This window comes from Ursus americanus, chromosome 18, assembly GCF_024610735.1.
Source record: "Ursus americanus isolate L20-20 chromosome 18, mUrsAme1.1.p, whole genome shotgun sequence".
Taxonomy (NCBI): Eukaryota; Metazoa; Chordata; class Mammalia; order Carnivora; family Ursidae; genus Ursus; species Ursus americanus.
Genome location: NC_142144.1, coordinates 7189224 through 7212981, shown reverse-complemented (window position 1 = coordinate 7212981; position 23758 = coordinate 7189224). Strand labels below are relative to the sequence as shown.

Sequence of the window (23758 nt, the reverse complement as noted above, 5' to 3'; positions counted from 1 at the left end):
ATTAAAATTCAGTAAATCAAGAACTGGGAAATGAAAGAATGCTAATTACTAACCAGAGCTGGAACCGGGGAATTGGAGTTGGAGAGAAGGGACCAGATTGGGGAATTACAGTGATGGACACAATGCAGATTTTAAAGGATTGATTTCAGCCTTCTCTTGCTTTCCTCTACAGTCAGACTGAAGAATCCTTTGTGTCCCAGGACTAGAGTTGGCATGGTCTGAGGATAGAATTCGGAGCTTCAGGAAGGCATTTTTCATCTGGGCTTTCCATTGGGAACATCTAATGGCTTATCTTGGTTTTCTCTAGACTTCAACGCTTCCTTGCTGACTTCCGCGACCTCACCAGCTGGGTGACTGAGATGAAAGCCCTCATCAATGCAGATGAGCTCGCCAATGACGTGGCCGGGGCTGAAGCCCTGCTGGACAGGCATCAGGAGCACAAGGTAGCGTCTCCAACATCTTCCAGAAGAAAAGGCCTTCACTTGTAACACATTGGGGTGGGACTCTTACAGCCAGAGTGGCTGAAACTTTGTTCACAGGCGGCTCTCACCACGGGATTGTTGTTGGTTTTGCCTTAGGAAGACTGGCTCTGCCTGCTTCTCATAGATGGTGAAGCGGGTTAAATGTCAGGAGATTAAGTGTGGTCCGTAAAAGTGAGGGGCCACGCCCTGGCATGATGGAGGTACTGGTGTTTTGTGCATCAGTCATGTGCCATCTTAAACAATGTTTTCATTTAAATGCTGAATTTCATATTTGGTGTAATTAAATTTCTTATCCTGAGTTTTCCCAAAACTGTGTTCCACAGAAAACTGGTTTTATGAGCTGTTAATAGGCTTTACCTTAAAAAGAAGGCTTTTCTATGGCCAAGTCATTTTGGAAAACCCTGTGAAACAGGATTGTAAAAATCATTATTACTATAAAACTTCTGAGAGGCTTTAATGTGGTAGATGTAAAGAAAGTCAGTGTATGGATGTCACACACACCAGCAACAGAAACATCGTTTTTTAAAACTGCTACTTATAATTGTATCAGAAACTATAATGTACCTGGAAATACAACTTAACAATTGTGTAAGACATTTGTGGAGAAAGCAGTTAGGCTTTGTTGAAAGAGTGAAGAAATAAAGACTAAAGGGGAACGTCTTATCTCGTGCATGGCTGGAACGATCTTTTGTAGAGGTAGGAAAATTTTCCCCAGGATCTTCACACTCCGTGCCGTCCCACCCAGAAACCTGGCAGCTCTTTCTTTGTTTCTGGAATGAGACAAGCTCATTCTAAACTTGATTTGAAAGGGAAAAAAAATTCAAAACCAGCTGAGGCAATTTTGAAGAACAGGGTGGGACCAGGGGAAGCACCTCCCCTACCCGGTCTGTAAAATCCTACACCCACCCATGTGGCTCGCGGAAGGCGAAGAGACCCCAGCGGAACAGAAGCCGGGCTCAGACCCTTGAACGTATGGAGACGCGACAGGCTCTGACAGAGGTGGCCTGAAGAGCCAGTGGCAAAGAGACTTGCCAGTAAATGGTGCCCTTGTGATTGGGAGCCTGGCCGCCTCGTTGATCCTGCTCCTGGTTGGAGATGGGATATTCTGATTTGTAACGATTGTGTGAAATTCAACATCTCTGGAGTTTTTTTTTCTAAGTTGCGGGGCATCTGTTGTGCCTTTTCTTGCCGCAGGGTGAAATCGATGCTCACGAGGACAGCTTTAAATCTGCGGATGAGTCTGGACAGGCCCTGCTTGCCGCCGGGCATTATGCCTCAGATGAAGTGAGAGAGAAGGTAAGAGAGGAGAGGTTCTTTAACTGAAAGTCTCTGAAAACTGCTATCCATCCTTAAGTATCCAGGCTGCATTTGCTGTGGTATGCGAGAAACTTCCACAGAGCTTGCGCCCAGGAAGTTCAGGGGCAGCTTCTTGAGCGACCGAAAAAGAAGACCTATGTGTAGTATGGTGATTGATCAGAGGGAGGAAGTTCCATTCAGTTGGGACGCTGGTGACCCATTTCCTGCTTAAAGGGGACTTTGCAGCGAGTTGAGTCCTGCATTGGTAGGTGGAGCCAGGAGAAAACTGCTTTCTTTCAGATTACATGTATAAGTGTATACAGTTTTCAAGTTCCACAGGATCTGAGTGTAAAGATACCTGAGGAACATTGGAGAATGATGTTTTAATATTGTGTAAACTCGGAAGAGACATTGCACAGACACACTTGTTGTCAACTGTGGAGCCTAAATTGACGTCTGGGGCATTTGTGAACTTACCATGCTTTATGGAACACCCACCCAGCGACATTTCTCCGCTGAGGCTCCTTACTCCATTTGTACTGCCCACATTTTAGAAAGATGCCCTTTTTCTTCTACCGAAAGTTTACTTAGCATTTTGACCTAAAGTCTTTCGATAACGTGGCAGTGAATTAATTCTAGATAAACGAGAGTTCCCTCTCCTCCTTCGCATAAACGTACAAGCCGTTCAGGATTGGCAGGGTCCCTGTGACTTGGCTGACACAAGTGAATGTGATTCGCCCCCTTTTGCCAACCAGAAAACAGGCCCGAAGAGGAGCGTGAGGATTAGAAATTCCAGGGCAGCCTTTCCGTTTGCCTGGGGGTGGGCAGCAGACGTGCCCTGCCCTCACGGCCCTCGTGTCCCCCTCCCCCCAGCTGAGCGTCCTGGCCGAGGAGCGGGCCGCTCTCCTGGAGCTGTGGGAGCTGCGGCGGCAGCAGTACGAGCAGTGCATGGACCTGCAGCTCTTCTACCGCGACACGGAGCAGGTGGACAACTGGATGAGCAAGCAGGAGGTATCCGTCTTCTTTCTCGCTTGTCTGCAGTGCAGACGGCTGGCTTAATTCGGGCAGGAAGTTACCAGCACTGCAGTCGTGAATCGGGTGAAGAGGGCTCGGTGAGCGGCTCCCGGCGGCTCTGCCGGCCGTCCTCCCGCCGCTGGGATTGGAGGCCCCCGGGACGGGCCCTGGGCTTAGAGATGAGTGCGCTGGTGTGGGATTGCTTCTTCCTGAAGAGCACTTTTGGGTGGTTTTGGTCTGGAACCTAGCACTTCACCCTGTTATTAGGTTAGTATTGAGGGAATCTAAAGGACGTCAGGCTTTCCGGAAGAGATCTTGGAAGTTTAATAGCTGTCGAATCTCTTTGCTGCTTTTCGTGTTTTGGCGTCCCTCCGAGCGCTCTGTGTCCTTTCTCCAGGCCTTCCTGCTCAATGAAGACTTGGGCGACTCCTTGGATAGCGTGGAGGCGCTCCTCAAGAAGCACGAGGACTTCGAGAAATCCCTCAGCGCCCAGGAGGAAAAAATCACAGTAAGACCCCTTCTTGGCGTACCTTTGGGTGATCCTTAGATTCAGTCCGGAGTCCTTTCTTCTCAAGGGTTTCTGAGCAGACGTGATAGAGGGTCTCCGTGAGAGGTGCTCCCGTGGGGGCTTCAGATCTCACAGTGGCGGCAGAGCACGGCCTTGCGAGAGGCCATAGCTCACGGGATGAGATCTTCTCCTGATGTCAGCCTCCACACTGACATGTCCCTTTCGCTAAAAGCAGAGTTCAGGGCGCCTGGCTGGCTTAGTCCGCGGACCGTGCGACTCTTGATCTCAGGGTCGTAAGTTCGAATCCCACGTTGGGTGTAGGGATTTCTTAAAATCTTCAAAAAATAAAATTGAAAAGTAAAAATGGCTATAGTTCCTGAAAGAGGTATTTTCGCCCTTGAAAACAGTTCTTAGAGGCAGGAACTGGAAGGCTGCTAACCTGTTGTGATCGCTGTCTGATCCTATCGGATGTGTCATGACATCAGCTGCAGCAAACGTCTCCCGTCCTGAAGGGAGCTAGCGTAATACTGTTGTCTCGGACTAATAACGTCAAGCAAACGCTCAAAAGTGAAGAGGGAAACATCGACCTGTGTTACGGTTTAGTGTTTTGTGATCTGTCAGTAATTACTTTGCTCTGGAGGCCATGCTGTGTGACCGTGTGCTTAGCAGTGAAGGACCCCGACTTTTCCCTCGTAGGCACTGGATGAATTTGCAACCAAGCTGATTCAGAACAACCACTACGCCATGGACGACGTGGCCACACGCCGAGATGCGGTACGTTTCTGGGTTCTCCACATGCCTTCCCTTCAGGCCCCGGCTCTCCCTTCTGAGACGCCTGTTGCCATGTAGCCTCTTGAGCCAGAAATCCCTGGGGAGTAACAGCCCGAGATTCACGTGGCTCCTTGTCTTTCAGCTGCTGAGCCGCCGCAACGCCCTTCACGAGAGAGCCATGGGTCGCCGGGCCCAGCTGGCAGACTCTTTCCACCTGCAACAGTTTTTCCGAGACTCTGATGAGCTCAAGAGCTGGGTCAACGAGAAGATGAAAACCGCCACAGATGAAGCTTATAAAGTAAAGTCCTGCTAGCATCGCCGTGTAGCGTTTGGCTAGGAAGCTAAAGGCAGCTCTCACAGAGCAATTGTAGCTAAAGAAAGAAATAGGGAATTCCAAAAACTGCACTATTTCATGTAGGTGGGCAGTTTTCTACCCCCGTCCCCTGCCAATAAAGAGAAGTACGAAGGTAACGCGGGGTAGTTGGACAATGCTCAGATTCAAGGTAGAACCCCTTTTTCCTTTTATTGGCAGGACCCATCCAACCTACAGGGAAAAGTACAGAAGCATCAGGCTTTTGAGGCTGAGCTCTCGGCCAACCAGAGCCGCATCGACGCCCTGGAGAAAGCAGGACAAAAGCTGATTGACGTCAACCACTATGCCAAGGATGAGGTAGCAGCTCGTATGAATGAGGTCATTAGTTTGTGGAAGAAGTTGCTGGAAGCCACGGAACTGAAAGGTAAGAGAAGGTGTCTCCCTGGATTGGGAGAGGAATACTGGGGGATTCCGTGTCCCTTCCCAGTTAAGTGTAGGGACATACATCACCCCAGTAAGGTGGGCCTGGAGACCGTGGGCGTGTGAGCTCAGCTCCCGCCTGGGAGTGACTTGCCTAGCATCCTCGATGCTTTGCTGACGTGGGGTGGATGTGGTTGACGTTGCTGGTGAGCAGGGGAGCCTGAGTGAAAAGGGGGAGATCGGTCACCTGGCCGTGACTGAACTGGGCCCCGTCACCGAAAATCCAAGCTCCGCTGAGAGCCGAGGGCGTTCGGTAATTCTCAGACGTTCTCTAACGGGGCTCAGAACGGTTTTTACAGAACGTCCAAGTCAACATCTTGTCGTCTTCACCTTCGTGGAAGAGGTGGAGCAGTGACGACAGGCCTGAGCCCTAGTCCTTACGGAGATGCCATTGTCGAGCGGTACTGGCAGAAGGGTAGGGTAGCAAGTCGATCACCCCTGTTCCCCCGACCAGGGATAAAGCTTCGCGAGGCGAACCAGCAACAGCAGTTCAACCGCAACGTGGAGGATATTGAGCTGTGGCTGTACGAAGTGGAGGGGCATCTGGCTTCAGACGACTACGGCAAAGATCTCACCAACGTCCAGAACCTCCAGAAGAAGCATGCGCTGCTGGAGGCCGACGTGGCCGCTCACCAGGTACGGCGGGCTCGGGGGCGGGAGCGAAGGACGGCAAGGGACGTCCAGACCACCCTTGTCTGCGGAAGGGTAAAGGTGCCGATTTGCTTAGGTAGCTGTATGTGTTCCCAGTTCTTCTCCAATTAAACTCCTCCTTCGGAGCTTTCTGGGAGCCCAAGGTGAGGGAAAGAGATGACTGAAAAAAATACTCTCTGGGCTGGGAAGACAACCGTGTGACTTCTTCTTTGTTTATGATCAAACCACCCTTGAGGTAGGATCAGTCCAGAACCTGGTTGCTGATGCTGGTCCATGCTTTCAAGCCTTTGTCCTTTCCCATCCATCCCCAGGATCGAATTGACGGCATCACCATTCAGGCCCGCCAGTTCCAGGATGCTGGCCATTTTGACGCTGAAAACATCAAGAAGAAGCAGGAAGCCCTGGTGGCGCGCTACGAGGCTCTCAAGGAACCCATGATTGCCCGAAAGCAGAAGCTGGCTGATTCTTTGCGTTTGCAGCAGCTCTTCCGTGACGTTGAGGATGAGGAGACGTGGATTCGGGAGAAGGAGCCCATCGCTGCATCCACCAACAGAGGTCCGTCTCCTTCCATCAGATGAGAATCAAGTCTGAGAAAGGGCTCTACCCTTGTAGCATGAAGGAGGTGCATGTCAGAACAAGCAAGGTCAAGTTTAAGTTAAACTGGAACCCCAGTAGAATCTTAGGAACGACAGGGCTGACCTTTCCCTTGATGGCGTGGATGACCAGGGCGCGTTTCTGCTTTTAGGCAAAGATTTGATTGGAGTCCAAAATCTGCTGAAGAAGCACCAAGCCCTCCAAGCAGAAATTGCCGGGCATGAGCCCCGCATCAAAGCCGTTACACAGAAGGGAAACGCCATGGTGGAGGAAGGTGAGTGGTTACCCTCTGGGGAGTGGCTTTACTATGGCTCTCCTCATGTCCTGTCTTTGGTCAAGTGCATGGACTTGAGTCCGGCTGGGCTGTAGGGTTGAGTACCTTCCCCATTCTCTCCTCACTGTGTGACCTTGACTAGACCCTAGCCTCTTGATCGGAACGTCTTACCTGTGAGATGTGGGTAATAACGCCTACTCCTGACGTAGTTGTGAAGGTCAAGTGGGATCAAGCAGGGGACAGAGTGTGGAATAGGCTGGCGCGTGTCTCAGTGAGCGAGGACTGAGGGTGGCACTGTCAGGCTTTTATTATGTTGTTATGGTCCAGTCCCTGGTGCCAGTTGGGGTATCTGCTTCGTAGGGTCCAGATAGAGATCGTGGCTTGAGGAGGCAAAAATTGAGCTGATACTTAAAAGGTTGGGACCCGAGCCTTTTCTAAAACTGGGGATTAAGAGGGGCCGGGGGGTGCCTGGGTGGCTGTCATTAGGTGTCTGCCTTCGGCTCGGGTCATGGTCCCAGGGTCCTGGGATCGAGAACCACATCAGGCTCCCTGCTCAGGGAGAAGCCTGCCTCCCCCTCTCCCACTCCCCCTGCTTGTGTTCTCTCTCATCCTTTGTCTCTCTCTGTCAAATAAATAAAATCTTTTTCAAAATAATAAGGGGGGCCTGGCTCGCCTGGTGGCGTAGCAGCAGTGCCATGGATACCTGGAAGACCTGTCCGTCCAGCGACGTGGCAGCCTCCTTTGCATTGTCCTCCCTTCCCTCACGCACCTTCCAGGCCACTTTGCTGCAGAGGATGTGAAGGCCAAGCTCAGCGAACTGAACCAGAAGTGGGAGTCCCTCAAGTCCAAGGCCTCCCAGCGGCGGCAGGACCTAGAAGACTCCCTGCAGGCCCAGCAGTACTTTGCCGACGCCAACGAGGCTGAATCCTGGATGCGGGAGAAGGAGCCCATCGTGGGCAGCACCGACTATGGGAAGGACGAGGACTCTGCGGAGGTGAGCGAGCGTGGGGATCCTGCCGGGGTCCCCGTATGTGGCAGATGCGGCCTCTGCGTTGTCGGTTTCTCAGGGTGCTTTAGAACCTGGTGTTTACTTTGCGTTGTGGAAACTCATTTGTGCCAGGAGAGAGGAGACTACCTGTCACTGCTTTCTGTCCCGAGTGTTTTTGCCATTCTTGTCCTGTTCCCTCCGCATACATGTGTCCACGAGCGCATGTTTTTGCCAGGAATTGGTGTTCTTGAGTGAAACCCTGACGTTTTATTCATGAATGTCTCGGTGCAGCCCCTGTACTGACCTCTTCGCTTACCGGTCTGCACTGAAACCAGAGTAGCTGAATGTGGACATGCAGCCTATGGGATTCTCCCAAAAGACGGGGCGGGGAGAACTGAAAAAAAGCTCGGGCGGCGGTGGTGGAGGGTAATGGTGAAGCCCCACGTGTGGCGAGGGAGAGCAGTAGCCACAGGCAGGGCAGCGTACCGGCTCGCTTTGGTTTGCTGATGATGTTGATTTCTTACGAAGGGTGGGGGGTTCACCACTCGTGCGATTCTGTGCCTTCTGTCTCCGTGTCTGTTTCCAGCCCCACACAGGCACGTACGGGCAGGGAGAAAAGACAATATTATAAATCGCAAAGAATCCGTCCTCCAAATTTGATGTTTATCAGAAATGGGGAGAGAGCGTGGAGTGGGAGGTGATCAAATCAGCGTGTCACTGAGCACATCTCGGGAGGGTGGCGGGTCGTGAGGCAGCATGGCCGGGGCACCCCCACTCCTTGCGCCGGGGTCACTGTGTGTGGTTTTGGTTTCAGGCTCTCCTGAAGAAACATGAAGCTTTGATGTCGGATCTCAGCGCCTACGGCAGCAGCATCCAAGCTCTGCGGGACCAGGCTCAGTCATGCCGGGTGAGCTGGGCTTCTGCTAAACCGTTGCGCACTGGGGGTGCGGGAAGCTGCAGGGCTCGGGCACTTCCGGCAGGTGTGACAGTCGTAAGCCATGTTCTAGTGGCCTCACTGCGACGTCCTGTGACACAAAGATGTGTAAACAGTTTAAAATGAGGTTTTTTTGGGGGGGGTTAAGATTCGGAACAGTTCAAGTTCTAGAATCAGATTTTACTGGTAGCTTCAGAGGTGATCTCTCATAATATGTATTTGGTAGGTTTGGTACAGTTGTTGAAATTGGAGTCTGTCGTGTGCTCGGGTGACACACCATGGACATCCTTTAACTGGGTTTGCCCTTCCTTGGGATTTTTAGCAACAAGTGGCCCCCATGGATGACGAGACCGGGAAGGAGCTGGTCTTGGCTCTCTACGACTATCAGGAGAAGAGTCCTCGAGAGGTCACCATGAAGAAAGGGGATATTCTCACCTTACTCAACAGCACCAACAAGGCAAGGCGTCGGAAGTGGGCGTGGGTCTCTCCGTCAGCACCACCAGTTTTGCTCCGTGCGGTGTCTGTGGGTCGTGGCGTCTGAAATGAGGCTGGGTTAGAGTTGGAGGAGAGACCAGAGTCGCCCAGTCAGTCTCCCCCTTGATACGGGTCTGTCTCATGGGAGATGCAGAAAGTAACCCGTCCGCCTTCCCGGAAGCCTGGAGGCAGCGTGCTGGCTCACGCTCTCGAGGTAGCTTCTTTTCATGATTACGCACCTCGTGGTGGCATTCCTTTTCTTTAGACCAAAGTCTGCTTTTCTGGAACTCGTAGCTGTTGGTTCTTAACCTAGACCGTGTGGCCACAGCAGATAGTTGAAGATGGCTCTGATGTCACCCCTTAGGCTCTCGAAGTTAAATGCTTCCCGGTTCATCAGCCTGCCTTCCTTGACATACGCTGGTTTGACAGTGACTTTGCAGTGAGCTGCTTGCTACTCCACATGTCCGATAAATCACAAAAGACAGTACTTAAGGCTGGAGAAATGTTCACAGCCGTCGTTAAGGACCCTTACTCTTACACCCCCAGGTTATCCTCATCACGAGCGTTTAAGAAAACCTGTGATTTGTATTTTCCGTTGACTCTCAGCACCTTCCGGTCTCATTCTGGTTGACTCAACAGCATTGTCCCATGGAACTTCCTGTGATGGTGGACATTTCCTGTGTGTGCTGGCTCTGCGGTAGCCAGCACCACAAGTGATTATTTAAGCATTGGAAATGTGACTGGTTAACTGAGTTTTTAAATTTAATTTTATTCTCACTTATTTAAATTTACGTAGCCACATCTGGCTCGTGGCCACACTCTTAGTGCGGTTCTGGGGTTTCTCCCTTTCTGGGCTTTCAGTTGTCCGTTTGTCTCCGTAGGACTGGTGGAAGGTGGAAGTGAACGACCGGCAGGGCTTCGTGCCAGCCGCGTACGTGAAGAAGCTGGACCCCGCCCAGTCGGCCTCCCGCGAGAATCTCCTAGAGGAGCAGGGCAGCATAGCCGTGCGGCAGGAGCAGATTGACCACCAGTAAGGGCCATACTGGCGACCAGAAAGGTCCAGGTGTCCCTCGGGGTTTACTTTACATCCCACGGAGGCCAAGGTTGAGGCAGTGTCCGGAGGCTTCGGCGTGACTGTTGTGGTACCCGTGTGCACTCCGGACACCCTCTTCCCTCTTTGCGCCAAGTCCCTTTTAACCCACAGTCTTCTGTTTGGACCTAAAACCCTTGACCGATACCTTTATTTTCCTTATTTTGTTTCTTCCCCTAAAGTGAGTTTCTTTTCCTCAACAGCGTTTTCTAAACATCACCCTCTGCACCTTTGTCTTTCAGTTAGGGAGAAGCTCTGGGATTGGTATTTAGAGGTTCCGCACCCCTACAGCTCTGCCCCATTTAAAAGGCTGTGGAGCGTGGCTCTCGCCCACTTTCTGCTCTGAAGCAGAGGTGGTTTTTTATGAAATGCCTCTGTCCTCTGTCCCCTGTCCTCTAGCTAATAAGCTCCCGTATTGACCTATGTTCCTCCTGTAGGGTGTCTTGCTCTGTTAATGAGCAAAAGTTTTGGACACTTGAAAAATATCCACACTAGACTTTAGTATAATAGCACTTTTGTGACCCTGATTATTCCTGAAAAGATCAGTTATTTGTCCACATCCAGACCTTTTCCGTTCCTGCTGAGGCAGGAGAATGGTTTGGGCCGGGGTCATAACTGTGGGAGCAAAGCCACCAGCCCGACATGTGACTGGAGTCCGGTCCCTTTCTCAGGGCTGCCCTTCCTCCCCTGGCCTTGCTCTGTGAAGTTCCAGTGTTGCCAGTACAAGGACAATTGTCCGCCTTAAATGTGGCAGGCCGTTGAGGAAGAGGAAGGTGAACTAACCCCTCTAATTTACTTTCCCGGCTATTTCTGTACTGATTTCCTCTGTGGCCTGGCCTGCTTCCGAGAGCTTTTGAATGACGCCTCAGTTGCCCCCACTTGAAGCATCCAGCCTCCCGGCGCCCGTCGGAGCTGCCGCTCTCCTTTCCTGAGGATTAATCCCACTAACTCGTGCATGCTTTTGCTGTGCCCCCCGTGCAGGACGCGCGTAACTAAGGAGGCCGGCAGCGTGTCTCTGCGTATGAAACAGGTGGAGGAACTGTGAGTAGGCGGCGGCCTTGCCGAGCGCCCGTGTCCGTTCTCCCTCTGCCGCTTCTCTCCAAGGCACTTGTGCATCCAGAAAGACGAGGTGGGGGGGACTGTGCCGCCATGCGGCAGCTTCGCTCACCAGGGAAGAGGTTTCGGTGGTGCCGTGGCAGTCAATGGCCGCTTATCTCTGGGGTCGCTTCCATGTGCGGTTGTGCGTTCAGAGTGTTGGTCGTTCCCCGACCCCCGTTGGCTTTGGTGGTGGGCCAGCCACTCTCAGCAGCGACCCCGAGGCCTGGGTCCGTAGTGTTCCTCAGTAGGATGAAAACGAAATGCCTCCCTTTAAAGTGCTCTGAGTCTTGGTACCTCGTTGCTTTTTTTAAATCTCACTTTGAAAAGCTTAGATTGGATCGTGATGGTGGGTTTTTTTTTAGTCTTTAACTTAGTTTTACTAAGTTTGTCACGTTCACATCTCCACAGATAGTATAAGTAGTTCAGCCTTTTGTATGTTAGCTCCCAAGAGCTCGAATATTCTTTGATACTTCTTAAGAAGTCTTCCAGCTACCGGAGTGGTGCAGATACTCTGTACTTGACCTGATTTTTTCTTCTGAAGTTGCCAAAACTTCCTTAAAAAAGAACGTATCCCTCACCTACTGTTCAGAGAGGCTAACGTCCCGTACGAGGCCGTTGTAAAGCGGGGCCTGCTTTCCCCCAGCGCCTGGGGCGGCTCAGAGACTTGCGAGCGTGGAGCGGGACTTCTGTCTGCATTGTGCCCGACACACTCATCTCGTCTCAGCTGTGCTCGCATGAACCCCGTGTTCCTGTGCTAGACGCTTGGTTCCAGTCATTTGTGGTTGTGATGTTCTGAGTGCAAAATGGGCCCGGGGTGCGTGCGCCTGGCTGTCTGAGCCACCCAGTGGCGAGCAGCGCAGTGCGTACTTATCCCCGAGGCCGTAGTGCGGGCCCGTAGGAGCTTCACCTTCATCTGTGTTCCGACGCCTTGTCACCCGGGCACCATCATGACACACTCATGGCCTTGGACCCCATCTCGGAGACACCGGTGGTTTGCCCTTAGGTTAGCGTCCGTAGGAAGCTAACCGCCTGCCCGCCCCCTCTTGTCACCCTCTTGCCCGGCCCAGGTACCACTCCCTGCTGGAGCTGGGCGAGAAGCGCAAGGGCATGCTGGAGAAGAGCTGTAAGCGGTTCATGCTGTTCCGAGAGGCGAACGAGCTGCAGCAGTGGATCAATGAGAAGGAGGCGGCCCTGACCAGCGAGGAGGTGGGCGCCGACCTGGAGCAGGTCGAGGTGCTGCAGAAGAAGTTCGATGACTTCCAGAAGGTACGGGGGGTCTTGCTTCCGAGCTGAAAAGCGGCCCAAAGACTTGGTTGTGTGGACTCGTGACTGTGGTTGATTAGAACAGACACGGCATAGATTGCGCTCCGCTCGCTGAGGAGCCATTTCTCAGTGACGCGAATCCAGACTTTTCGGTGACCAGTGTAGCTTCAAGGAAATAGGGGTGGTTTTCTTTCCTTGTTTTAAGAACTTTTGAATTTAAAATACAAAAACGTGTTAAAGTATTTTTTTTTTTTATGGGGTAAAGTTGACATAATATACAGTTAAGCATTTTAGCGTGTGCAGTTCGGAAGCACTTACACAGCACGGGCCATGCCGCCACCAACCTCTGTCTGGTCCTGAAACGTTTCCCCGTCACAAGGAGGCTGCACACCCACTGGAGCGTCCTTCCCCGGGACCCCCGGCCCTTTGTCCTGCTTTTGTCCCCGGATTGACGTATTCTGGACGTTTCATGCATGTGGAATCCTGTATTATGTGACTTTTTACCACTGACCGCTTTCACGGAACATGCAGTTCGTTCTTGTCCTCGTGGGTTTAGGGACTCCACGACTTTTTATGGCCAAATAGAATTCCGTCGCCTGCAAAAACCACATCTTATTTGTCGTTCCCACTTCGGTAGTTTTATAACCAGTTAATGTGGGTGAGAGGCTCTTTTCCCATAGGGCCTGGCATTAGAATTTCAGCACATTTTATTTTTTTATTTTTTTATTTTTTATTTTTATTTTTTTAAAGATTTTATTTATTTATTTGACAGAGATAGAGACAGCCAGCGAGAGAGGGAACACAAGCAGGGAGAGTAGGAGAGGAAGAAGCAGGCTCCCAGCAGAGGAGCCTGATGTGGGGCTCGATCCCAGAACGCCGGGATCACGCCCTGAGCCGAAGGCAGACGCTTAACCGCTGTGCCACCCAGGCGCCCCTCAGCACATTTTAAAAACATCCCCTCCTCCAAAGAAAGATGAAAGCAAATTTTCATCCCACCAGAATAATGGTTTATGAACCACAGTTAATTAAGCGAATCCGAGACCGACTGTTGTCAGACTGTGCCCTGTTACTCCCTTGCTTCCTTGATAGCCGCAGTCAGGGCCTCCTGATTAAGGTGACTGCCACAGAGTAGAACACCTGGTTCACAGGATAGCTGTTGAGCAGAAATGTATGAGTTCAAACCACAGTTTGGGAACATCTGTTGCCTGCCTTCTCCTTCGTGTTACGCTCGGAGTCTTAGTTATTTTGGCTTTTGCTTTAAAGGACCTAAAGGCCAATGAGTCACGGCTGAAGGACATTAACAAGGTGGCGGAAGACCTGGAGTCCGAAGGTCTGATGGCTGAGGAGGTGCAGGCCGTACAACAGCAGGTGAGCAGCTGGGGCTCACGTGGGGGCCGCGAGACCGGGAGCAAGCAGCGTCCCATCACGCAGAGCGGTGGCCAGGGCGGTCAGGTCCCCTCCGTCACCATTTCCTTTGCCTCCCGTCTTCTCCATGTGCCTGTTTCATATGGTGAAAGTTGTTTACTGTTTATATGGCCCTTAATTAGGAGTAAACTCACCCATTTCTTCAAGGTTTCACATATAAACACTCGATCTGTTAGACTCTTAAGACGTTTTTCCGGCCAGTTAGTCTGTCTTGTTGTAATTCTGTCCCTGTGTCTGGGTTTGACAGTAACAAGTGTCACAGAGAGCTGTGTGTTTGCTCTAATAATGAAACTGGTTTCCCTCTGTCCTTGTAGGAGGTGTATGGCATGATGCCCAGGGTAAGTCCGTGTGGAACTTGAACGTGAGGGGGAGTAGGTCTTGGGAAGAATTTAAAGTCATGAGCCTCTTAAGAATTCTGTCCCCAAACCTCAGAGATGCCTTTTGTTAGTAAAAATCTGTGGAGAAGAAATATTAGCAGAAATAGGTTTTGATTTGCCATTCTCCAGAAGACAAAAAAAAAAAGTTCTCTCTTCAGTTTTTTAAAACTTTTTCCACAGTAATTGTTTATGTTTATTATCCTTTTCCAATAATGCTCTGAGTGGGACAGAGACAAAAGTTGGTGGTTTTTGTACTAAATTTCTTCATTCTCTTCATTTTTGTCCACTCCATAAAAAACTGGAATTTTCCTCGCCTGTTTGTTGGCTTCACTTCCCTCAAGTGGCCTGGTGGCGTGCTCTGGGCCAGCAATCAGTCGTAGATCTCAGGGAAATGCCACTGTGGCCGATGGCGCTGGGGACCCCCCCATGGACGGGAGAGGGTGGGGGCTGCGTTGCTGTGCCCCGCGTGGCCGCCTAAACCCTGCCTCCTCCCCTGAACAGGATGAAGCGGATTCCAAGACCGCGTCCCCGTGGAAGGTAGGAGCTCGTTTGCCCAATTATTGTTTCCAAAGGTTTTTAGGACTAGACATATTTTATGTTTTTCTGGTGTATCTGTTTCTGAGTATCGGGGCTTGTCAGGAGTCTTTGGTCATTTCTGGAGTTGTTGGGGCTCGTTTCTTTTTGACCCTGGCATTCTCTTCTTTGACTCTGTCATGTCTTACGTCGCGGTCCTTCAAGTAGAGAAGCAAGGCCTTCCCCATGCAAGCACTCAGAAGGAGTTCAGTTCGATGGCATTTAATACCCACATCGTTGCCAGAACAAAGCTTGCACGGGTGGCCCCGTGTAGTCAGGCATGGTCGCACCCATGGGATTGCAGTCCCGAAGGACAGGACAGGATGAAGAAAATGACCTCTGCCTAGCCACTTTCCCCGGTGGCCTAAGAACTGCTTCTTCGAAGAGACCAGATCCTGCAGAGAGATGTAGAAGGAGGAACAAAGAGATGTCCCTGCTATGACAGACACTGTTCCACACAGACCCAGGGAGGGCGCTTGGCTAGGGTCCGCTGCTTCTGGCCTCCTCGCCCCTCCTGGCCCTGGTGACTCTGCTCATTAAAGCAGCTCCACGTTGGGGGGAGCGTGGCTTTTCCCTTTGAGTCAGCTTTTCTCCCTGTTCGCAATCTTACCTGTTCTCGTACAGCAATATATATGATCACTGGTGGTGTGAGCGGGCAACATCCTTACCTGTCTGACCTCCCGGCAGGGCTTTTCTGGTGACAAGTATGTTTTCGGGAATATATTTCAGGTGGCTTTATAAATACCAATATCCCCAAATAAAGAAACTTCTAGTATTTTTTTTTAATTATTTCTGGAACGGATTTGAGACAAAGGTGTGTACTTCTTGAACCTTGTACACACCCACACTGGTTGAAAATGTCACCTGGGTGTGTCACAGGAGCACTGATGAGCCCAGCTTCCCCACATCCCAGCTTAGCCCCTCATTTTCCTAACATATTTGAAGATTACGGGCATTGGAATGTGGGGTTTCTTTCAGATAAAACTGGGAGGGCTCTGCGATCCCAAGGGACGTCTGATTTGTACACTGATGAGAAGAAAGCTAATTCACTGGTTTTTGTGGTGTTGTTTTTTCCCCAGTCTGGTCAGGCTGTTGCCCTTAGTTCAAAGGAGACACTGTTGAAACGAGCAGCCCATAGCCAAGAAAAGATATGAAGTTCTTGGTATATATATTCAAACTGTTTCAGTTGCCAGCATTTGTTAAATTGGGTGTTTTCTGGACTGTTCTATAGTATGAACAAGAAGACACTAATATTTAATCTTTGAGCTGTTTGTTCTGTCAGCCAGCTGGGGGTGGGGGTTGTGTGTGTAAGATTTTATTTTTAAGCAATCTCTGTACCCAACGTGGGGCTCGAACTCATGATCCTGAAATCAGGAATCACATGCTCCACCAACGGAGCCAGCCGGGCGTCCCCCCAGCCAGCTGTTTTAATTGTGGTTGTCCCCACTCTCTCTTGACTGTTCATCGAGTGAACTGAGTTGTGCACTTGGGTGCTTTGTGCCTTTCCACTGGTTGATCCTTTATTTGTGGCTCTGCTCAGAATTTTGACCGTGTCCCCTTAAGATAATTTTGGTTGACAATTGGGACCTAATGAATGGCACTTGCTCCTCAAAATTATCTCTTAATTGGCAGACACTTGATTAGTGTTGCTCTTCTGCTTTCCTCCCTCACATAGTCTGCTCGTCTGATGGTTCACACCGTGGCCACCTTTAATTCCATCAAGGTAAGAAACTGTGGCCAGCCCCCTCGTCTCCCGGTGTCCCTCACTGTCTTCCTTCTCCTGACTATAGCAGAGCTCTTGTCCTAAGTAGTCGCATGAGCTGTTGCACTTGTCACTGTCCTGGGCCCAAGGGTTTCCTGTGGACGTGTCACCCTCCGGTAGCAGGGTGGCGGGGTTTGCCTTTCCCGGTCAAGAACTCCCCAGGTCTTAGCAGGAACGTGAGCTTCTAGCAAGGCCGGGGGGCTGCAAGAAGTGTAGGGTCCGGAAGGCGGGGAAGGCCTCTCTTGCCGCCTCACAGGAGAGGTTTGGCCTCTTTCTGGTCCCCACAGTGTTTTGTCTCCTCAAGCACAAGGGCCTGCTTGGCCTGCCGTGGCCTGGGGTGCAGCTGCGTTCAGGACTGGGGGGCAGGAGGCTCTGGGATTTATCCACATGGTAGTTACTTATTTTTTATTTAAGATTTTATCCATTTATTTGAGGGAGTACAGGAGGGAGAGAGGATGAGTGAGGAGCAGAGTCCCCACTGAGCAGGGAGCCCGACGCAGGCCAGTCCCAGGACCCTGAGATCCTGCGTGACCTGAGCCGAAGTCAGACACCCCCCCCACCGACGGTGGTTATTTATGAAGCCGTTGCTCTGTGGTAGGCACCCGGCTAGGAGCAGAGAGTGAGGATAAGTCGGCTGCACATCTCTGCAGCTTTCGGGGTGATTCCAGGTCAGATATTCATGGAGCATTCACACCGTCAGATGTGGCTAACTTTGGTGAGCTCCCTACCTGCTGGACTTCTGCCGTCGTGTCCGTGCTCCTTTATTCAGCGAGGAAGGTTGGAGCCAGGAAATGGTCTGTGCTCCAGTCTTTCCTTGCAAGCTGAGCGCCAGTCCTGTGGCTCTTTGCCCGTTGTCCGAGGCCGGCATGGGCGCGAGCTGACGGCTGTCCTTCCGCAGGAGCTGAACGAACGCTGGCGGTCCCTCCAGCAGCTGGCCGAGGAGCGGAGCCAGCTCTTGGGCAGCGCGCACGAGGTGCAGAGGTTCCACAGGTGAGGGGCGGCTCGGGGCTACGGGGGCTTGACCTTGGCGGTCCCCGAACGTGCTCCGATGTGGTGGTATCTGTGCTCTGGCATCTGGGACCGTAGCTGTCACGGGGTAGATTGCTCGGGAAAGAGTGAGTGAGTGAACGTGTGTGCTTTTGTTTCTTGGAGCTTCTAGCGGTAACCGCTGACAGACGTACGAGTGCCAGCCAAACACCTTAGTCGTGCTTGTCCTGGACGCAAGGCAGCTGTGCGTCACGGTCGTTAACCGCCTGTGTCTTCCCGTAGAGATGCCGACGAAACCAAAGAGTGGATTGAAGAGAAGAATCAGGCGCTCAACACAGACAATTACGGCCACGATCTGGCCAGTGTCCAAGCCCTGCAGCGCAAGCACGAGGGCTTTGAGAGGGATCTTGCGGCTCTTGGCGACAAGGTGAGAGGTGGCAGTGCCATCGACAGTTTGGCCCCGGGCAGAGCAAATCTTCCCCTTGGCAGAGCGCAGCTCCCTTACTTGCTCTCTCGCCCCCTTGCTCCCGTAGGTCAACTCCCTGGGGGAGACAGCCGAGCGCCTGATCCAGTCCCACCCCGAGTCGGCCGAGGACCTGCAGGAGAAGTGCACGGAGCTGGACCAGGCGTGGGGCAGCCTGGGGAAGCGCGCGGACCAGCGCAAGGCCAAGCTGGGTGACTCCCACGACCTGCAGCGCTTCCTCAGCGATTTCCGGTACGCTCTTCTAGAAGACTTCGTGTGGTCATTCTCGGGAAAGTCACGTGTGGCCCATGTGAACCCCTTTGGCCACCAACTGCCAGCAAGTGAAGAATAAGTCTCCGCTTGCCTGTCCACGGATGTGCACCCACATGCACACCAGCTCCCCCACTTCCCGCCAGATGGCATTCGGTTTCTTCCTCAGACATATCTCTCACTCAGTAGACATGTACTTTAGTCTCATCCACAGACCTGTTTTAGAGAAATTTCATGGCTGCAGAAAAGTAGGATGAAACAGTGACCCCGGATGACACCCTTTGCCGATCGTCACCAGTCAGCTTTACCTCTGAGCACACGCGTCTGTGTTGCTGACCCACCTGTCAGTCCTTTGCGTACACGCAGCCATTTACCTCTGAATACTCAGGCCCGTGCGTCCCATGCGCCTTGTGTTCTGTCCTCCGCCCCTAGGTCTAAGGCCGATACAGCAGTAGTGTATCTAGTCCCTGTTCGGTTTCTCCAGTTGTCGCAAATGTGTCTTCACTCGTCCAGGTTTGCGTTTTGGCCCAGGAGCCAGTGGGAGAATTCCCGCTGCGGTGGTGCTGTTGTCTCCTTACCCCTCCCCGCTCTGCATAGTGTCTTTCACGACATTGACAGTTTTGAAGAGTCTGGGCCAGTTTTCTAGCAGAATGTCCCGTGACCTGGGACCGCAGTCTGTTTTAAGGCTACGTAGTGCACCAGCAGTGGGGGATTTGGAACTCAGTCCCTGGCACCCGTCCAGGACGGGGTTTAGCACTTCATGCTAACAAGGGTTTCCCCCGTGTGTACACACGCAGGGACATGTGTACGTGTGTGTTTCATCCAGACGTTTCCTCTGTGGGGATGGGACTAGGCAGGTGATGCGCTTCCCCTTCCCCGACCTCTAGTAGGAGGTCCCAGGTGGGTGGTTTTGGTTTTTTGGTTTTCGTTTTTTTTTTTTTTTAAAGTAAAGATCAAGTAACATAACAGTTATGTATCTTGAAGTATGTAGTTCATTGGTAATTAGCGTGCTTACAGCGTTCTACAGCTAGCACTTGTCTGTGGTTCTGAAACTTTTCACCACCCCAGGAGAGCACCCCGAACCCCATGAGGAGTCACTCCCCTTCCCCCTTCCTCATCGAGTCTGCTTTCCGTCTCTGTGGATTTGCCTGTTCTGGGTGTATTTTATCAGAGGAAGCGTAGGACCTGTGACTTCACACGTTGATTTGTGGGCCCTTACGAACATCAGTGAGAAGCTGGGTCCGGCGCACGCAGAGGCCTAGGCCTGCCCGAGCTCAAGGGAAGTGATCTCCTCTGAGGCTCTGGCAAACTTAACCACGGTTGCTGTTTGTTTGAACCTGCTGTTCTTCAGGGTCAGGAGACCTTAGTTACAAGCTTAGTTCATTGTCTTCTGAGGGATGCTCGGTTTTTTGTTGTTGTCGCTGTTTTTTCATATTTTTAACACCTCAGTGAGATGAACAAGAGGCTCTGAGATATTTTGCCCAGAGGTGTAGATTATAACTAGTTAACCATTCAGTAGATTAACTGGTAGGTAGATTAACTAGTTGACCCTGAATAATCATTTAGTAGATAACTACTTGACCCCAAAGAATCTTCCGAGACAAGAATTGTGTAGTTCTCTTTTCCTGGGCGGAAAGCCTACCTGCCAGGCAATGTAACAGCCATTCCTCTGTGCGTCTGCTTGCCAGGGACCTCATGTCTTGGATCAATGGAATTCGAGGGTTGGTGTCCTCAGACGAGCTAGCCAAGGACGTCACCGGAGCCGAGGCTCTGCTGGAGCGACACCAGGTAGCTAGGGCTGCCTGCTGAGCAGCAGAAGGGGGGTTCCGCTGCTGGGCTAGGAAGACCCGCCCCTCCCAAACTGCCGTCAGCAGCACCCTCGCTGCGAGTCGGTGGTTGACACACAGTGGACAGGTAGTGCTAGTTACCTCACGCCTTCCCTCCTCTTGGCAGGAGCACCGGACAGAAATCGATGCCAGGGCTGGCACTTTCCAGGCCTTTGAGCAGTTTGGGCAGCAGCTGCTGGCCCACGGGCACTACGCCAGCCCAGAGGTCAAGGAGAAACTAGATATTCTAGATCGGGAGCGCGCGGGTCTGGAGAAGGCCTGGGCTCAGCGCAGGATGATGCTGGATCAGTGCCTCGAACTGCAGGTGTGTGCGTGGGGCATCGCCTCCTGTTTGCCGCAGGCTTTCTGACGGTGAGTTTCGTGGCCAAACCCCCATCTTCCCACCTGCCTCCCTTTTCTTTAGCTGTTTCATCGGGACTGTGAGCAAGCTGAAAACTGGATGGCTGCCCGGGAGGCCTTCTTGAATACTGAGGACAAAGGAGACTCGTTGGACAGCGTGGAGGCTCTGATCAAAAAACACGAGGACTTCGACAAAGCGATCAATGTCCAGGTGAGGCCTTTTTACCTTCAGGTCTCCAGGTACATTTGCCCAGGCAGACGGCTCTCTCTGCGGGCTGCTGCTCCTTTCCGTCTCAGCTACGAGAATAAAACTTGTTGACATGCTTAACTCCACTTTGGCCTCTCCCTGAAATGAAAAGACTTGCCATTGACCACACAAAGGCAGAACGGTCCCCTTTACACCCGCAGCGAGTACCTGTGCAAACTGGGAAAAACGATACGGATATGAGTGCTTTTTAAAACTTCTGATACTTCAGAGGTTTTAATAACGGGGATGCCACGCAGAAAAAAAGTATTGTCAAAGCAGAAACACAAATGTGTCGGTAAGGAAAGCGAACCCGTGAACACTAACAACGCAGGAAGATGGGCACCTCTTTGATTTCTAACTCGTTTTGTTGAAAATCGGACACCCTTTTCACCATCAGCTTGATTTTGTGTGTGACAACTCCTGGTGTCATAGCCCCTGTCCCCAGTGTGACCTGGAGTCCTCTCGAGTTAAACTCTACTCTCCCAGTGGTCGAAATCAAGCTTTGCTCTGGCCTCTGCTCTCCCGCTTCTAAAGTGTCAGTGTATTCTGATCCCGCCACCAGCTAGTTCCTGGCCAGTCAGAATAACCACTCCCTTCACGAGACCTGCGGTCCACGCAAGGCCGGGCTGGGTCGCCCACCTCGGCCTCACTCCTTTGTTTGCCCGACAGGAGGAGAAGATCGCTGCCCTGCAATCCTTTGCTGACCAGCTCGTCGCCGCCGGTCACTATGCCAAGGGCGACATCTGCAGCCGCCGCAATGAGGTTTTGGACAGGTGGGTGTTGCGTGGTGCTGAGCACGCTTCCAGCCCCGCATGGGAGCTCCAGCCTGCCTTCTTCTCAGGGAGGGTCACGCTCGGGCTCCCTTGTGCTTTCGCAGGTGGCGACGCCTGAAAGCCCAGATGATTGAGAAGAGGTCGAAGCTGGGAGAATCGCAAACCCTCCAGCAGTTCAGCCGGGACGTGGATGAGATCGAGGCCTGGATCAGTGAGAAATTACAGACCGCGAGTGATGAATCGTACAAGGACCCCACCAACATCCAGGTGAGCTGAGCTACTCGTCTCCGAGGCGGCCTTGATTACGGGGTAGGTTTTGGTAAGAAGGCATCTGGGGGGGGGGGGGGGCTCTTCCTAGAGAACCATTTCCTTGTGTCCATGCTGAAGCCAGCGAAAGTTATTCTAAGAAGCTGAACCCATGGAAAAGTGTCGCTAAATGATCCGACATGGGAGAGTGCTTTCCTCGGCTGTCTCCGCGGAAGCCGTGTCTGCCAGGGAAAGTCTGTAGCGTCCCCTTTAGCGGCTCTCCCCCCACGCCGAGCTTCCCAGGGGACGTAGGACAGCTGAATGAGCTGCTGTTTAGGAGCCGATATGTGCGTTCACCTCAGTGTACTGAACTCTTGTTATCTTAATCTATTTTTGTAGCTTTCCAAGCTGCTGGTAAGTTTCTAATTTTCTTAGAGTTTTAGTGAAATGCGCTCCCATGTCTGTGTTCCTCTGCATAGACGTTGTCGTGGCCTCGTGCGGTCAGCTGGTGTCTCCTCACCCGTGCTTCTCATTTCTAATGACCCATCACATTCCATTCAAGTGTCCCTGTGGGATGTGGCTTTCTCTGTCGTAATGAGCCTGCAGCCCTGCGTCCTCTCCCTTCTCCCCATGTGTCACTTAGGCAAGCTCTGTATGATGTTTGATTTGGGGGCAGTCGGGAGCTGCTGTCTTCTCAGAGGCGCTTCTTTTAGCAAATGAAATGATCAGGCTTTTCTGTGTGGGGTTGTGCTCACAGTTCTCGGTGGCCGAGGACAAGGAATCTCGGGCAGTGCGAGAGTCTTATGACGCACCCAGAGGTGCTGCTCCCTGGAGAGGGACCGTTAGGTTGCCTTAGAGAAGCAGACGATCGCTTCCAAATCTGACAGGAACCAGGGGTGAGAGGTTAAGGAAGAAGGGGGCCGTTATTATTCAAGGGGTAGCATCAGTGAAAATGTAGCTCAGCTGTTGCTTTAAACGGATGGAAGAAATGAAGAAACAGAATAGGTGGGGTTTGAACCAAAACGTGATCAGAGCAAGAAACAGAAGCGGGGAATTGGACTTAGGTCAGGATACGTGGGTATTTGAGAGCCTGCTCGGACTCGGGCAGCGGAGCCCGGAAGGATGACACCCGACGTGAGCGCCACGCTCCTCCAGCTTGGCGGCTCCGTCCTTTGACAGTTGCTGCCCCTGAAATGAAACATTGGATGCAGAATCCTTCCCCAACTGTACTGGGTTTGTGGTTTTGTTTTTTTTTTCTTTTAGTCCTTTTTCCCTCAAATAATTTCCCTTGAGACCCTGCCTTTCTCACCCAGAATTGTGCCGCAGCTGTGTCCTTGCATTGTCTCTCGTAGTGTTTCCCGTACCTTCTGTTTCTTCGTGGATTCTTAAAATCCCCTTCAGCCCCAGCGTCAGGAGCCCGGCATTCTCCCAGCCCTCTCTTTCCCTAGCAAAAATAATTTCCTACCTATCATCAAGCTTGGATTTTGACGGTATCCGTGAGTTTTGGTTAATGACAGCTACTAAAGGAGAGGGCAGCAAGGTCAAGGTCAAGGTCAAGGTCTGCGGCAGCCGTAGATTCTCCTCTGTAGGCGGAGGGTCCGCCGGCCAGCTGCGGTGATTGTGGCCTTGTATGTGTGACGAGCGAGCCAGATGTGTGTTACCTGTTAGATCTTCTGTCCACGGAGGAGAAGGTCCGTGGATGGAAACTGACGCCCACGTAGACTGGGCACTGCACTTGGCTGCTGGCTTCTTCTGCAAATGCTAGAAAGTACACAGTTCTCGGACTTCGCTCCTGGCCGAAGAATTGACTCTGTTCCCCTGCTCCTGAGCTGGTCCATCGCCTTTCTGCGGCCCCGTCCCCACAGCCTGAGCCCTAAACTCTTTCACACATCCCGTGACTGCTTTCTGTAAGAAACATTGACCTTTGTCCCCAGGTCTTTAAGTTTCCTACCACTTACCCTTCCTCCTGAGAATCCCTCCTCCCTAAAGAGAGGTAACCTCGCAGAACCTGGTTTTGAACGGTCATCTTTCTGGGACTTTAGAGCAAGCACCAGAAGCACCAGGCCTTCGAAGCGGAACTGCACGCCAACGCCGACCGGATCCGCGGCGTCATCGACACGGGCAACTCCCTCATCGAGCGCGGGGCCTGTGCGGGCAGCGAGGATGCTGTCAAGGTACAGTCTGCACAGTCACGACTTAAAATGCAGCTCCCAGCACAT

The 23758-nt window shown here is 52.0% G+C and overlaps 1 protein-coding gene across 13 annotated transcripts in view; it reads left to right on the top strand.

Moving 5' to 3' along the window:
• Positions 1 to 23758, top strand: part of SPTAN1 (spectrin alpha, non-erythrocytic 1) — a 59662-nt gene that overhangs the window by 19399 nt on the left and 16505 nt on the right. For 3 of the 13 annotated variants that reach the window (XM_087869306.1, XM_087869303.1, XM_087869299.1), the window contains exons 9-38: positions 308 to 443; positions 1677 to 1778; positions 2652 to 2789; positions 3190 to 3300; positions 3997 to 4074; positions 4214 to 4369; positions 4604 to 4808; positions 5319 to 5500; positions 5827 to 6070; positions 6261 to 6383; positions 7160 to 7377; positions 8186 to 8278; positions 8628 to 8762; positions 9661 to 9809; positions 10851 to 10910; positions 12035 to 12233; positions 13494 to 13598; positions 13970 to 13993; positions 14534 to 14569; positions 16281 to 16328; positions 17266 to 17357; positions 17637 to 17781; positions 17888 to 18069; positions 19776 to 19875; positions 20041 to 20238; positions 20338 to 20484; positions 21190 to 21293; positions 21398 to 21560; positions 21939 to 21953; positions 23582 to 23713. In XM_087869306.1, the coding sequence (XP_087725432.1) occupies positions 308 to 443; positions 1677 to 1778; positions 2652 to 2789; positions 3190 to 3300; positions 3997 to 4074; positions 4214 to 4369; positions 4604 to 4808; positions 5319 to 5500; positions 5827 to 6070; positions 6261 to 6383; positions 7160 to 7377; positions 8186 to 8278; positions 8628 to 8762; positions 9661 to 9809; positions 10851 to 10910; positions 12035 to 12233; positions 13494 to 13598; positions 13970 to 13993; positions 14534 to 14569; positions 16281 to 16328; positions 17266 to 17357; positions 17637 to 17781; positions 17888 to 18069; positions 19776 to 19875; positions 20041 to 20238; positions 20338 to 20484; positions 21190 to 21293; positions 21398 to 21560; positions 21939 to 21953; positions 23582 to 23713 (3820 nt within the window). The remainder of the gene's footprint in view (positions 1 to 307; positions 444 to 1676; positions 1779 to 2651; positions 2790 to 3189; positions 3301 to 3996; positions 4075 to 4213; positions 4370 to 4603; positions 4809 to 5318; positions 5501 to 5826; positions 6071 to 6260; positions 6384 to 7159; positions 7378 to 8185; positions 8279 to 8627; positions 8763 to 9660; positions 9810 to 10850; positions 10911 to 12034; positions 12234 to 13493; positions 13599 to 13969; positions 13994 to 14533; positions 14570 to 16280; positions 16329 to 17265; positions 17358 to 17636; positions 17782 to 17887; positions 18070 to 19775; positions 19876 to 20040; positions 20239 to 20337; positions 20485 to 21189; positions 21294 to 21397; positions 21561 to 21938; positions 21954 to 23581; positions 23714 to 23758) is intronic. The other 10 variants (XM_087869310.1, XM_087869308.1, XM_087869302.1 and 7 more) reach the window with 4 other exon arrangements.